This window comes from Rutidosis leptorrhynchoides, chromosome 1 (genome assembly GCF_046630445.1).
Source record: "Rutidosis leptorrhynchoides isolate AG116_Rl617_1_P2 chromosome 1, CSIRO_AGI_Rlap_v1, whole genome shotgun sequence".
In the NCBI taxonomy this organism is placed as follows: domain Eukaryota; kingdom Viridiplantae; phylum Streptophyta; class Magnoliopsida; order Asterales; family Asteraceae; genus Rutidosis; species Rutidosis leptorrhynchoides.
This window is the reverse complement of record NC_092333.1, coordinates 569,914,239-569,929,799: the sequence shown is the minus strand read 5'-3', so window position 1 is coordinate 569,929,799 and position 15,561 is coordinate 569,914,239. Positions and strand designations below refer to the sequence as shown.

At 36.4% G+C, this 15,561-nt stretch overlaps 1 protein-coding gene across 1 annotated transcript; it reads right to left on the bottom strand.

Annotated features, from left to right (window-relative positions):
* Nucleotides 1-12,816: 12,816 nt before the first annotated feature.
* Nucleotides 12,817-15,162, bottom strand: LOC139881796 (putative pentatricopeptide repeat-containing protein At3g08820). Its single transcript, XM_071866207.1, has one exon. The coding sequence runs from the start codon at nt 15,160-15,162 to the stop codon at nt 13,147-13,149; it is 2,016 nt and encodes a 671-aa protein (XP_071722308.1). The 3' UTR covers nt 12,817-13,146.
* Between the last annotated feature and the right edge of the window lie 399 nt (nt 15,163-15,561).

Below are 15,561 nucleotides of genomic sequence, written 5' to 3'. Positions count from 1 at the left end.
GCCGATTGAATGGGGGGGAACGTTATCATCAATCACTCTTTTCTTGAAAAATTCGTGCAAATTGGGAACACACTTTCCAGCGAAACGAAAAGCGTTTTATGCGAACTTTTGGCAAATAACGCAGACGTATTTGCGTGGCAGGAGTTGGACATGATAGGGGTGCCACGTAGCGTTACTGAACACCGTTTAAATGCTAACCCAAGTTTGACGCCGGTACAGCAAAAGAAACGAGGTATGGCGCCGGAGCGCAGTGTCTTCCTTAGAAACGAAGTGGAGAAGTTAGTGCAAGCTGACATATTGAGGGAAGTAAAGTACCGGATGTAGGTTGCCAATCCGGTGCTGGTCAATAAAGCGAACGGATCGTGGAAGATGTGTGTAGACTTCAAAGACATCAATAAAGCTTGTCCCAAGGACAATTATTCGTTTCCTGAGACTGGCTGGAAGGTGGAATCGTTGACCGATTTTTGTTTCAAGCCTACAAGGGTTATCACCAAATCCAAATGGTGGAACGCGACGAAGACAAAACTACGTCCCACACAGATCAGGGTATCTTTTGTTACAAAAAGATGCCTTTTGGATTGAAGAATGCAGGCGCAACGTACCAGCGATTAATCGACGCCGCGTTCAAAGAACAGATCGGTCGAAATGTGGAAGTATATGTTGACGATATCGTGATCAAAAGTCATACCGAAATGGGTCTTCTGAAATACATACAAGAAACGTTCGATTCATTATGAAAGATTAACATGACGCTAAATCCATAGAAGTGTAGATTTGGATTCGAGGAAGGGAAATTCTTAGGACACGTTGTCACGATGCGCGGCATCAAGGCAAATCCTAAGGAAATTCAAGCTATTGATGAAATGGTAGCACCGAGAACTAGAAAGGAGGTACAAAGCTTAAATGGCAAGCTGGTGGCACTGTCTAGGTTCCTGTCAAAGGCGGCAGAAAGATCGTTACCCTTCTTCAAAGTGTTGAAGGAAAGCGTTGGACGGAATTTCGATTGGACTCCCGAAGCGGATCACGCCTTTCAGGAGATGAAGGCCTTAATCAGGACGTTACCGACACTAACCACCCCGGTACCGGGTAAAGTATCTGTTTCATGGTATTTTTTACAGATCTTTTTTGTATGAATCTCTTGATGTTAACGTGTTGAGATTTCAGGAGAAACTTTGACAATTTATTTGGCAGCGGGAGCTGAAGCTATCAGCTCAGTGCTCGTCGCGGAACGAGGCGGCACATAGATGCCGGTTTATTTTGTTAGCAAAGTGCTGCAACATGGCGAAGAAAATTACAAACCGATTGAGAAGCTTATTTTTGCATTAGTCCACACCGCGAGACGGTTGAGACGGTACTTCCAGGCGCACCCGATGCTGGTGCTAACTGATTCACCCATTAAGCAGGTACGGTATGACGATTGAGACTGGAGCATTGTGGAGGAAATTTTTTCTAACAGATTTTTCATGCAGGTGCTAAGCAAACGGGAAGTTTCTGGCAGGCTAGCCAAGTGGGCAATTAAACTAGGCGAACATGAAATCAATTACGCCCCCCGTACCGTAGTGAAAGGCCAGATCATGGCAGATTTTATGATTGAATTTATATGCACCGCGCCACCAGAGCCGGTTGTCGAAGAAGTACCAAATACCGTCGCGTGGGAACTATTTACTGATGGAGCGTCAAGTTCTGACGGTGCAGGTGCATGACTAATTTTGATTAGCCCGGAAGGTGAGGAACACACTTACGCATTGCGTTTCGAGTTCCCCGCCTCCAATAATGAAGCCGAATATGAGGCGTTACTGTCTGGTTTACAAATGGCTGAGAAGATGGGAATTAAAGCCCTGAAGGTATCAGTTGATTCTCAGCTCGTGTCGAATCAGATGCACGGGACGTTTTGGTACCAATTTCAACAAAACATCTAAATTCATTCATCATCTAAATTCGATCTAGGAGGCTTACAACAAAACAAATTACATATTCGTGATCCTCTCATCATCCTCTACATTTTGGTACCAATTTCATCTCGTCTGGGTAACATTTTTAAAACTCTATATTTCATGTTCTTAGTGTTTTTGACTTGAAATGGTGTTAATTAGTGTCTATGGCTCAAGTCTAACATGAATATGTGTTTAGTTTGCCCGATTTGTTGTTTTGAGTAACTAGCTTGAATATAAAAAATGGGTGTGCTTAATCTTTGATTTTGGATGATTAAATGTTGTTTAAATGTTAAAGTTCATGTATTAAATGTGTTACTAACATCATTAGCTTTGTTTTGGTATGTAGGTTGATTTAGAAAAGCTTCAATTGCAAAATGGTTGAATTCATGATTCTTGGTTATGGTTTGATGAACTTTAAAATGGACTTTTGATACATTAAATGCTTTGACATGTTGTTAGTAAGTGTTTAGTTGCAATTTATGTTTAATTACCTTCGAAACGGCGTATCGTATACGTGAATTGGATTCCCGAATCACCGTTTGCATTTTTGAGCTTGAAACGTTAAATAATGATCATTTATTGAGATTTTCATTATTATTAATGATGGATTTGATTGATGAAATGTGTTTAGTTGTATTCCTCGTTAAATTACCTTTCCAACGATATAAAATACGTGTTTTGAGTGTTTACGGTTCATAAGTTATGGTTGTTTGAAGTTGGATTCGTTTAAGTGTTCAAAAACTGCCAGACTTGCTGAACAGACTTACTGAGCGCCGCTCAGGGTCTTGGAGCGCCGCTCCGGGCCCCGGTTGTCCAAAAATGCCCATTTTCGTTTAATTCTAACTATGCTACGCACCCCCGATCAACATGAAACTTGGCCAACATGCTTATATATGATTAAAAACCTCAGAAAAATTGTCGGATACCCGACCCTGTTGACTTTTTCGTTGACTTTGACCAAGTTTGACTTTTAGTAAAACTTAACAAAACACTTATACAATCGTTCTAATCTTATTTTATACTTGATTCTTGCATGAAACTTGACAACGTGATTCACATGCTACATAATCGAGTCGTAACGAGCCATAGAACTAATTGAACACATTTCGCCCGACCTTGTGTCGTGACCGGTTAATTGATACAACTTACTTGTTTAGGTCAAGACTAAGCAACTTTCATGCACACGTTTACTTTGTGAAGTACATTTATACTCGTGCACTCGAGGTGAGATCATAGTCCCACCTTTTCAACAACTTTTATACTTTTAAAACGTGGGCTGAGAAACATATACATTGTATACATTTTGTACTACTTACTTTTATACTTTGAACACAAGTACGAAAACAAACATTCCACGTGCGAATTAGAACAAAAAGCCTCAATTCGATTATCATTAGTTACACTTGCAGGGTGTAAGCGAGAACTTATGTTGTATGACCATATGAGTTTGACAAACCCTCATTCGGACGGTTCGCTACCGTTATGTGGATGAAATATATTTTCGTGATTTAGTGTAGGTTCTAACACTGTGTGATGGGGTAACGTTGGTTAAGTCTTGATAATTGAGTGCTCGCGAATAACATATTTTTGGAATGCAAACGATTTGTATAATCAACGTTATGGAAATACAAAATCTTGTGGTTCAAAAACAACGTTTATTGCAACACCTATGATTTTACCAACGTTTTTCGTTGACAGTTTTCTATATGTTTCTCAGGTTCATACTTGGCTACTTGATACATGCTTCCGCACACTTTGATTACTTGCTTGGAGTCAAGCATACATGCATACGCTAGCGATAGCACTTTTGGATTTAACTTAAGCATACATACTTACGTTATTTATAGTAAACTGTGATTTTCAACTTATATTATGTCGCACGTTATTTCATTTATATTTTACTACTTTTGTAAACTTATACATGTTGTCGAACCGTTTGATAAACTAAACTTTGTAAGTCTTGTACGTTTCAAATGAATGCGACATAATTTTGGTCAAACGCGTCTCATATAGGGACTATGACCACGTAATGGGACCTAAGTTAACGACGCCGTCAATGACGATTTTGTCAGGTCGCTACAAACTACAGCCGTTGGATCGGCGGGGTTTCGTTCTTACAGCTGTAAAAATGATGATTGATGACATCATCTCCTAGTGGGACCTATGGGAGAACATGATTTGACGTTTAAGGCATGTCAGTTATGATGGCTATTTATAATATTTTACTCATCTTAGTTTGGTTACAATCAAAGGTAATTTGATTCCAACCAAACTGGGGGGACTTAATGACGTACGTCCTGCCATGACCGTCACGCGAGGCGCATGGCGTATCTTCTAGCTGGACACTTGGCTTCTTTAGCTTTTAACTTGGCTAACAGTATTGCGAAGTCAACCTTGGCTTCAAATCACGATTATTACTACGCTACGCCACCCGGAGCGTACCGTTAATGATACTGTTGACTTGGTCCACTCAGTTGATCGCCCGTCCGATAAATTAGGAGAACGTGGAGTAGGTAGTGGGCATGATTAGAGGATTTCATGAGTGGTAATCGTGGGTTAGTGGATTGATGGCGGTTATCATTGGTAACCGTCAATCTTATGCCTATAAATACTAACCATAATCATGCTTTTAAGCAACAATCAACATACACTTACCACACTTATCATTCTTTTAAGCTCACCTTGGAGGCTCGGCAAAAGTCAACCACCACAACACTCTTCACACCCATCGCGTCAACCGGAGGAACCCCTTCCGAAGGTTAGTCACTTTACAACACTGCACTCAAGTCGATTTTGGCTTGATCAATATGCTCAAGGGAATGTCATAAAAAACAATTCGTTGGATATATAAGAATTGTTGTTAGACAAATTCAAAAAATAATAATACTCATTCCAAATACTTTAGGACATCTGGACATGCATAATTAAAATTGTTTTTTCTAATAATATATAACTATGACCCTCACTCTGTATCAGTGTATTTTAGGGTATGGTATATTAATAATCACTCTGTATTGTAGGCAAAATAAATGGCATTACATAAACTTAACTTCTCAAAATCAGTTACTTATTTCACAATGTATCTCAATAATGTTTTTTTCTAAAATAGATTAAAAATATAAATAAAAATCTAACGACTTTTTGTCATCAGATTTCAAAATTTTTATGATAATGACTTGAAAGTTTTCAAGCCATCAATCGAGCAAAAGGATTTTTTGATAACTTGTGCGTGCTTTGAAAGTTTTTGTGGCAGTAAACTCGAAAGTTTTTGTAGTATTGCCTCATCCCATATGTCGTGTTTTGCCAAGAAAATTTGGCAAGCGGTTGAATGAGTTTGCGTTTATTTCATATGAAAAAACCGAAACAATATGGTATTTCGCGATAACATGTGGAATGCCCCGATTGCTCTAAATGCAATTCAAATCAAATCAAATTCTTTGAATGAATTTCGCAAAGATCGATAGGAAAAAGACTCAATTGGCTTGTTTGGTTGAATATCCAAGTGTGCATTTTACAATTTAGGTTTATGTATTGGGCTTGCTAACTTTGCAACCATATATCTCGTCGTAATATCTTTTTTCGTGTGCTCGAGGATGTTGATCATCCGAACTATGGTGTAAACTTCGTGATTAATATAATTTTGCTTGCTTTTCAAAAAAAAAAAAAAAAAACATTACATCATCGACAAGTAGTGTGTCTCTCCTACACATTGAGCTAGCTGGCCTGTTTAACTTTCTTTTTTACATTGATATTTTCAGATTTCATAATAATGATAAATTTATCAGAAAATGTATAACCATATCTCTAAGAGCTATACGTAAACATTAATTATAAGATTAACTAAACTACATATTTTGATAAATAAAATGACCTACTGAATTTAAGTATGAAAAGTACGTTATAATACGAAAAGTCAATACTTTGCAATAAATACTTAAACGTAGCCCTTAGAGCTACGTTTAACATCATCATCATCATCATCATCATCATCATCATCATCATCATCATCATCATTATTATTATTATTATTATATCGGACTTGGGTAAAACTATTTGGCAAGGGATTATTTGGAGGAGCGGGTATCTAATATGGAAGAATCGTAGTGAAAAGTTTTTAAAAACAAGTGTTGGAGCGTTCCGGCTGCGGTTAGTGAGATTCAGGTTAAAAGCTTCGAGTGGATCGCGAAGAGATGCAAATTGAAGAATATCGAGTGGCATAATTGGTTACATAATCCATCGTTATATACCAGGGCCTGTTTACTTTTTTTTTTCCATTAAGTCATATATGGATAAAGATGGCATTATGGATATTGAATGACTATATGTAATAATCACTGAATAAATTATCCTGTTTACTTATTTTGCTGAATAAATAGTCTGAATGATAAAAATGACAATATTACCCTTATGCTATAATTTTACCTCAAATTAATTATGAAACAGAGGTAGATGACATATACGCTGTAGGTAATGAAGAGATAATGAAGGACAATAAATATTCAAAATACAGTTGTAATAACTTTACATATATAAAAATGATAAGATATAGTTGCACTACTAAAAGAAAATACACTTTTTATATAATACAAGTTGAAAGTCTTTTAAAAAAACTTCTGCAAGATACTTCAACTTAAATTTCTCAGTCTTCAAAATAGTAGCCAAATATATATATCAACAAAATAGAGCAAAGAAGTACTTTAACAGTTAACTTACTACTTCAATATTCAAGTCCCTTGCTCTAAATTTTGAGCAATTTCATCACGCAAATTAGCCATATATTGCGAATTTTGAGCATCATCATATGTTCCATCAGGTGCTTCTTCTCCATCTCCTTCGGGTTGTTCATCATTGTCAAAAAGAGTATCTTCGTCGCACTCCATAAAATACTTGTCATAAATATTCCATTTTCTAATAAAATTGTGTATCGCGAAACAAGCAATCACCACATTTATATGTTTACTATCTTGCAACCATTTATATTTACTCCATTAACCAAACAACTCCATTTCACAAACACTGTATATTTATTCAATTTCAGTTCACCTATGAATATATATAAATAAGAATGTTTCATCAAATTGAACCATCCATCTTAAATACATGTAGAAACGTAAATACGGGTCAACAATTTTGGTATTGGGTTAACTGAACAAATTAGCATTTCAAGCATTTCATGTACTTTGAGTAGAAAACTCAGTTCATAACCAACAACAAAAAAAAAAAAAAAAAAAAAAAAAAAACTCCGATACAAAGCCCCACTGAATACATTACGGTTAAAAAAAACCTTCAACTAAAAGCCCAGCTAATCCATTGGTTCACTTTTAACACAAAACCAAATCAATTCCTAAAAAACTCCTTGCTCTCGCTTCAAAGGAACAAAAAACCCCAAATTAAAAACCTAAAAAGAAAAAACTTACCTTTTATTGATGATGCGAGATTCGTGGTTATGATTCATCGGTGAAAAAAATCAAGGATGGAGGCTTTGATTGAATTGCTCTACCGAATTTTTAATTAGTGATTTATAATGTCTTTAGGGTTTGAGGGCAATATGGCCAAATAGATGGCAAGACAGGGAGGACACCACTTTTGATGGTGTATCAGAAAGTCATTCACTCAATTAATCAAATAAAATAAGTCGTAAGTAAACAACCTAATTTGGTGACCGAATAAGATTTTTAGCCCATTAAGCCCATTAATCTAAAAGTAAACAGGCCCTAGTCTAAATGGTTGTAAAGATGCTATCTTGACTAGGGATGACAATGGCCACCCGATCCGATGGATATCCACCCGATCCATCCGCTTCATGATTAATATGGATGAACCTTAATGGATATGGATACAGATATAGATGATCCTAAATGAATATGGATATAGACATGGATGAAAAGTTTCATCCATGGATATATCCATTACAACCCGAAATACCTATACAAATACATGAATATAGATATATGCTTATATATTTACTGTTACAAGCTCATTTACCATTAGATTTACATTTTGTTTTCAACCCTATAATGAAATAACTATAATATATTACAAAAAAATATGTATATCTAACAAAATAAATTTACAAATCTCATATATAATTTTTTATAATTTATGTCTTATATTAAATTTAACAAAACTTTGTTATATCTTCGACAAATTTTACACATTTTTATGGATAAAATTTAATAATGTTATGTTATATTTATTTTTGCTATACTACGTTTTCGTTTTAATCCCATATTAGAAAATATTATAACATTTTTTAAATATCCATTGGATATCCATTAACCCGCTTAATCCACTGGATATGAAGATGGATGGATGACCTGAAACTAAATGGATATGGATATGGATATGGATGAACAAAAACTAAATGGATATGGATATGAATATGGATATGGCGTCACCCGGTCCATATCCGATCCATTGTCATCCCTAATCTTACACATCTCACTTCCCATAGGACTTCTTCGTGAATGCATAGTGAGTTTTCTTGTAATTGTATCATTGTGTTTGTAGAGTTGTAATCACTTGCATCCATAAATTTGCTTGAAAACAAAGGGACCAATGAGAACGCGACATGTGGCGCAAAAATCACATGTGATTGAAAAAAAAAATTCAAAAATTTTTTTTTTAAATTTTTTTTTCGAATTTTTATTTTTTCGAATTCTTTTTTTCGAAATATTTGTTTTCGAATTTTTTTTTTTAAAATCATATGTGATTATGCATGGCAAATCCAATCACATGTGATTGTATAATTCAATCACATGTGATTGTGCATGTAAATCGCATGTGATTGTAAAAAAAAAAATTTCTTTAAAAAAATTTTGAGAAAAAAAATTTCGAAAAAAAATTCAAAAAATTTTTTTTCGAAAAAAAAAAATTTTTAATTTTTTTTTCAATCGCATGTGATTTTCGCGACACATGTCGCGCTCTCATTTGTCCCTTGAATCTCAACTTAATTTATGAACTCAAATGAATATTCCTCTGTGTTTGTATTACTGAGTTTGTAACTTTGTGTGATTGAATAAAATTTCTTGTTCCCTTTTTAAAAAAATATTATTATTATTATTATTATTATTATTATTATTATTATTATTATTATTATTATTATAAACTTAAAAGTATTAAAACTTACAAAAAATTAGTGGGGAGCCTAGAGACAATCTGGGCCCCCACACCTCTAGCAATAGCAAAACCTATCCTAGTAAAAATATGAGCAGCAGCACCGGCACCAATATCTTGCGCCATCGAACTCTTCTGAACCCGCTTTAGCAAAGAAACAGCATCCTTTTCTAATTCCCCAAGGGAAGAAAATGAGAAAGGAATGAAACCATAACCAATCGTCTGACAGCTAGATTCGTACTTGACCCGCTTCCGACGAGCCGCATCAACCACAGCACGTCCAGGGACAAAGTCAGAAAGCCCAGACTGTGTCAAAGGAGAAGACCCTGTCAAGTCAACACAAACATCGCGACCACAATCCCAGGAATAAAGTAACACATCTGCAGGTCTGAGGGCCCTGTCGTTCCCTCCAGACAACCCAATGTCAACCTCCTTTCTCGCTGAAATCCCAGATCGATAACAAACATCAACAAGGGAATCCCGAACAACATTATGTCGATGCTTAATACCCACCATACCAGCACAAGACACCGCGTGATCCCCGAAAATATCTCCAGTAAAAACCCTTGAACAGGCAGAGCATGCCGTCGAGATAGAGAACAATGGAACACCCAACCGGTAGCACAACACACATCGGTAAGTCTTTGCGTTCATCGTCTGACCCAACCCCAAAATAGGGACTGCCCTTAGCCAAGCAGAGGTGTGATCACCCTGCTGCGATTTCCATAAGGCCGATTGTCGGGGAGATAACGAAAAAGTGGATTCTGCAGAAGCGGTAACCTTTGTGAAATAAACATCTGCCAATTTCTTCATGAGTATTGGGGCAGCGACCTCACTCGGATTACCTAAAATATCAAACCCAACAGTTTTATTAAACAGACCCAATGCACCTTCAAAAGCACGACCAAGACCAACAATACTCGCATGACGAAGTAGCTTGGTCTGCAATCCAGCAGACTGTAATCGAGAAGCCAGAAAAGCATAATGACGAACATCTCCAGCAGAATAAACACCAAGCCCTCCAAATGCAAATGGCAAGGTGGCAAGCCGCCACTGCCAATCACCAAACCCAGGCCCTGAAGCAGTAACAATACGCTCCAAGGAAGATCGAAGGGCTCCATCGAAAGCGCGTTGAGCCGCCTCAAATATACTAGGAGGACAAGTACGCAAGGAAAAGTAGAGTTTAGAAACTCCCGTACATGCCCTAAGCAACAACAACTCACACTGAGGATCATCAAGCTTAGCAACCTTATCCATAAGCGCAATGGACTTGGTCACCCTTTGCATCACCAGTTCACTACTAAAACCAGGATCGGAACTTGCGGGGGCCCCAAGCAACTTAACACCATTTAAAGCCCGAGCAATATTAGGAGGAAAGACACCTACTTGCCTGCTGCGAGGGTCCTCCGTAGGCCAGAAAATTTCTGTTTTTTCAACGTTGAGATGCAGCCCAAAACGAGGCCCATCCTCCATAATCAAATGCAAAACCTTCCCCACCACCAAAGTGTTCCCAATAATACTACCATCATCCAAATACCACGCCTGAAGACAAACCTCAAAATTATCTCTGATTTTAGAAACCAAGGGTTGTAGGACCAAAGCAAAAAGCAGCGGACCAAGGGGATCACCCTGTTGTAGTACCAAGGGTTATTATTATTATTATTATTATTACTACTGCTACTATTACCCTCATCTTTCATGTAAATTTTAAAAATATGTAAGTGTAAATTAACAAAGTTAATGATATGGAGTTTAATAAAGCTCAATATACCCCATGTCACGTAAAAGACATGTAATTAAATGGATAATAGTGACTTAGAAACAGCCTCCACTAGATGAATTGTTCCCCACATAAGAAAATGACATTTAAGTTAGATATTTGGTGAAAATTGTAGTACCATCTTTGTACTTTTGTAAGGTATGATTTTCCCTTGACGTTTCTTTCGCATATTGGGTGATGTTTGATATGATAAACAAGTGCATAAATTTATATGGTGTCATACTTATTAAGTATTTTTTTTTTTCAAATAGAAACTTTTCTAGAAGAAATAACAATAACTAGTCATACTTATTAAATAATTCATTTTAATCATAGAAACTTTTCTAGAAGAACTAACAATAATTAATTTTCAATTAAATATATATGTATATGTATTAGTAAATTTTTATAACCAACTACATATAGTTATTTATTTTTGTCAATTGTCATTCTACCTAAATATTGTAATTTATTCTTAAGAAAGGCGAATACTTTTTTTTTTTTCTTTTCAAAATCATATCATAATGTTATATACTCGTAATAAAACATCTACTATACCAGCATATATTCTTCTATAATGGCATTCGGCATGTCTACGTAGTACGTAGGGGTGTTCTAAGATTTGCCAGGTCGGGTTTCGGGTTCATTCCGGTCCAGTGGAAGATTTTTTAGAAATAACTTGAAGTCTGACACTATATGAAATTTGATTTTGGGTGAAGATTCTAATTGAACTTATCTAGTAGAAAGAAAAATCTTATCATAAGCAACATATATGTTAATAATTTTTATAAAATATATTGTCTAGAATTTAAGCAATCAGATAAAACACAATCAGTTTCAAGGTTGTCTAGATATACTTGGCCGTGCCCTTGGATCGGTTTCAAGGTTTTCTACCGGGCAGCGATGGGGGCGGGGTTATTATCGTTGCATCAGCATAGTCGAAACGGGTGGTTTAGTCCCCCTCGGGTGATCCCAATCGCTGTTCAAAAATAATAAAATAAAATAAAAAATAAAAAACAGATAAAACACAAGCAGGTTTCGTTCATTAAATTTTTTTTGAATGACGACTCGTACACTTAACACACGAATTTATCCATAAATTTGCTTACGATGCCTATTTAGTTGATAGTCCTCTGCCATGTTAAAGTTCAATTCTCTAAGCATTAATGTTTTGTTATGTATTGTTTATGACTGAAAATTGATTTGATGACGGTAATTGCATTCGTATCCATGTGAATTAAAGATTTCCGGGATACTGGTATATGGTTTTGTTTAATGTTAAAAGACCTATGTTTGATTTTATGCATCTCTATGAGAATTGGTGCTTTATATGTACAGGATTTCCGTGACCAACACCATGATCCCACGAACCTACTGCCCTTTCGCGCGATTCTTTCGGTGACCGTAGATAGCATTTTGGTCAGTGTCCAGTCTCGATAATCAGCTGAATTTGGTCTTCATACATGTAAGTAAAAACGTACTGCATAACCAAAGATTAAATAAAACATGCCAACAGTAAGACCTCAATAATTCTAACCATACCGACTCAGGAAAAACTACGACCCTAAATCTCAATTCAGACCCAAAACGACTCTAAAGTATTACAATGAGCAAGTTAAAGATCCAACAATCAAAGGAGAAATCTCAGCATCCAAACCAAAAAACATCACATAACCACTTGAGGAAAATCACCCGATAGAAAACATGAAAACGGTAAACAAACCGATCATGATCTTTACACCTACGGCATAACCTGACAAAACACATTCGTTCCTCACACCAAACAGATCAGACCACAAATTTAACCGAGAGGTAGCAATGAAAAATGTAGGAACGGATAACAATGAATAAATTCAAGTTTTCTAACAGGCAAAATGAAAAAACATCAGAATGATATTTTTAAGACATACGATCCGCTAAATTACAAATCGTAACTAGATTATTATGTATATTTTTTCACAACTGTATTTAACTTGAAAGGTATTCATAAAAACGTAGAACAGGGTTCCAGGATAACCCGACCCAACCCATTTTGACCGTTGCCAAAAACAACAGATGTAGGAAAATTGTTAAACTACACACGAGTCTGCAAACTACTTTTGCATGCTAAGCCCAAATTTATTCCATCAACAAGTGGGTCGGTAAACATTCGTATAGATGACATTAGTGCTAAACAAAATAAAACATGATGAATTCATCTTTTTTGTCTATTATGGGTGGCCTTTGTTTGTAAACACCTGATATGAACTTCTGCATTTTACCTCTATGTTACACATGCATCAAAAAGACTAAATTTACCTCTAATATGATAAAATTATAATCATACTGTTTCTTATGTCACCAATAATCTCCACATGAACATGAGCCACCAATAAACGAATGAAATCGGTTATTATCACGTAATACTATCTCTCTACCCGTAACTTTCGAAAACAGCTTAATTGCCGCATGGCAGTCACCACAAATACGAATGTTTTTCACTACTCGAATCACATCACCAGGTTTAGTACTTAATAACCCAAACGCAATAGCTAACTTCTCACTATGACAACCCAAAAAATGCTCTTTCTCCTCATCTTCAACATCAAACAACACAAATTCTGTTGTCGGCATGTATCCAAGTTGTTTTAATTCCATGTTTAGTTCACTAAGTTTACCATAAATTCTTTCAGACATTGGATGAGACGTGTCTCCAACAAGGAACTCATGAACTACACCATCTATTTCAATCCAACAACATCCTGGTATCTTTTTAATACTTTTAGATCTTATATTTGCTGCTTCTTCCCATTTTTTATTAGCTGAAAATATATTAGATAATAGTACATAGTTCCCTGAATTCCAAGGTTCTAATTCAATCAACTTTTTCAAAACGTGTTCGGCTAATTGGGTATCCCGATGCAACCTACATCCACTCAAAAGGGCTCCCCAAACAATCGCGTTAGGCTCCATAGGCATACGTTTAATCAAAAGATGAGCTTCGTTTAATAAACCAGCTCGTCCAAGTAGATCTACCATGCATCCATAGTGTTCAATTTCAGGACATAATGAAAACTGTCGCTTCATACTATCGAAAAATCGTTTACCATCATCAACAAGACCTGAATGTGTACACCCACAGAGGATACCAATAAAGGTTTTCTCATCAGGGTGTATTCCTAATTTCAACAGTTGACCAAAAAGACCGAATAATATTTTGGTTTGACCACTCATTCCAAGACCGGTTATCACAGCGTTCCAAACAATAAGATCTTTCACCTTCATTTCTTTAAATACTGTCCAAGCACAACACATTTTACCACATTTAGCATACATGTCAATTAGTGTTGTACCCACAACAGGGTTATACAAGAACATATTTTTATCAACTAAAGTACGAGCCCGTTCCCCTAATTCAAGCGCTCCTAACCTTGAACAAGAGGAAAGAACTGCAACTATGGTGTAACAATCAGGTTTTATGTTCTCATCCTTCATTTTGTCAAACATATCCAAAGCTTCTTTTGGTTTCCCATTTGAAACATAGCCATCAATCATAGCACTCCAAGTAACCGTATCCTTTTCAAGCATTCGATCAAACTTCACAAGCGCTTTCTCCATGCTTCCACATTTAGCATAGGCATCCACAAACTTAGTTCCCATAAATATATTATTCCCAATTCCAAGACTATTTACACATCCATCCAACCACTCTACACTTCTCAAATCCCCTAACTGACAACACGCCGACAAAATTTTCACAATCGTAAAACTATCAGGCTTTAAATTTGCCCCTAAATACTTTTTAAACACATCAAGACCATCCATAAACCGACCCGCTTCAATATATCCACTAATAATCGCAGTCCACGAAACTACATTCTTCTCAGGCATTTCATCGAACACCTTACAAGCATCATCTAAACGCCCACACTTTCCATAAAAGCAAACCAACCCAGTTTTATCCAAATCATAACCTACTTTCACCATGATTGTATGCAACTCCACACCCAATCTCAAATCCAAAACCATATTACATGCTTTTAACACAAGGGGGAAATTAAAGTAATTGGGTAAGAAACCAATTCGACGCATCGAATGGTAACATTTAATGGATTCATTGAACCGATCGTGCGTAATGAGCCCACGGATGAAGGTGTTCCATACATAATCATTGGGATGTTGGAGTTGAGTAAAAAGAAGTTGAGAGTAATTCGTGTTTTTAGTGTAATGGAAACTGGAACGTAACAGAATGTTGACGAGGTAATCATCATTTAAGAGATTGAATTTTAGAAGACGAGCATGTACATGTTTGAGGTGATACAAGGATTTGAAGCCTTGATGAAGACGATTCTTGATCTCTGTATAAACGTTCATAATTTATTTATTGCTTTTCATGCCATTTTCCAACCATGATATAAACTTGACCGAATAAAATAAAAGCTTTATTTTTATATACGTAATATATCAAACTTTGACTTAAACAAGCACGAGGAAATAATGACTTACTTAAATAATTTCTGGATGATTGGTAGTCCAGTGGAGAAGATGAAGAAGAAGATGATGATTGATGCACAAATGGTAATTTGGCTAGGGTTTTAGATCACGGCGGCAAAGAGCCGGATGCCGCCACAAACGCCACCACAAACGCCGGAACTGGGCGGCGGTGGGCGTTTGTCCCACGGCGTTTGTCGCCTGATCACGGGCTTGAGGATGGGCGGGTTTGGCACGTGGCGGGTGGTGATTGGTTGGGTTTTTAAAGTGTTGGAAATTATA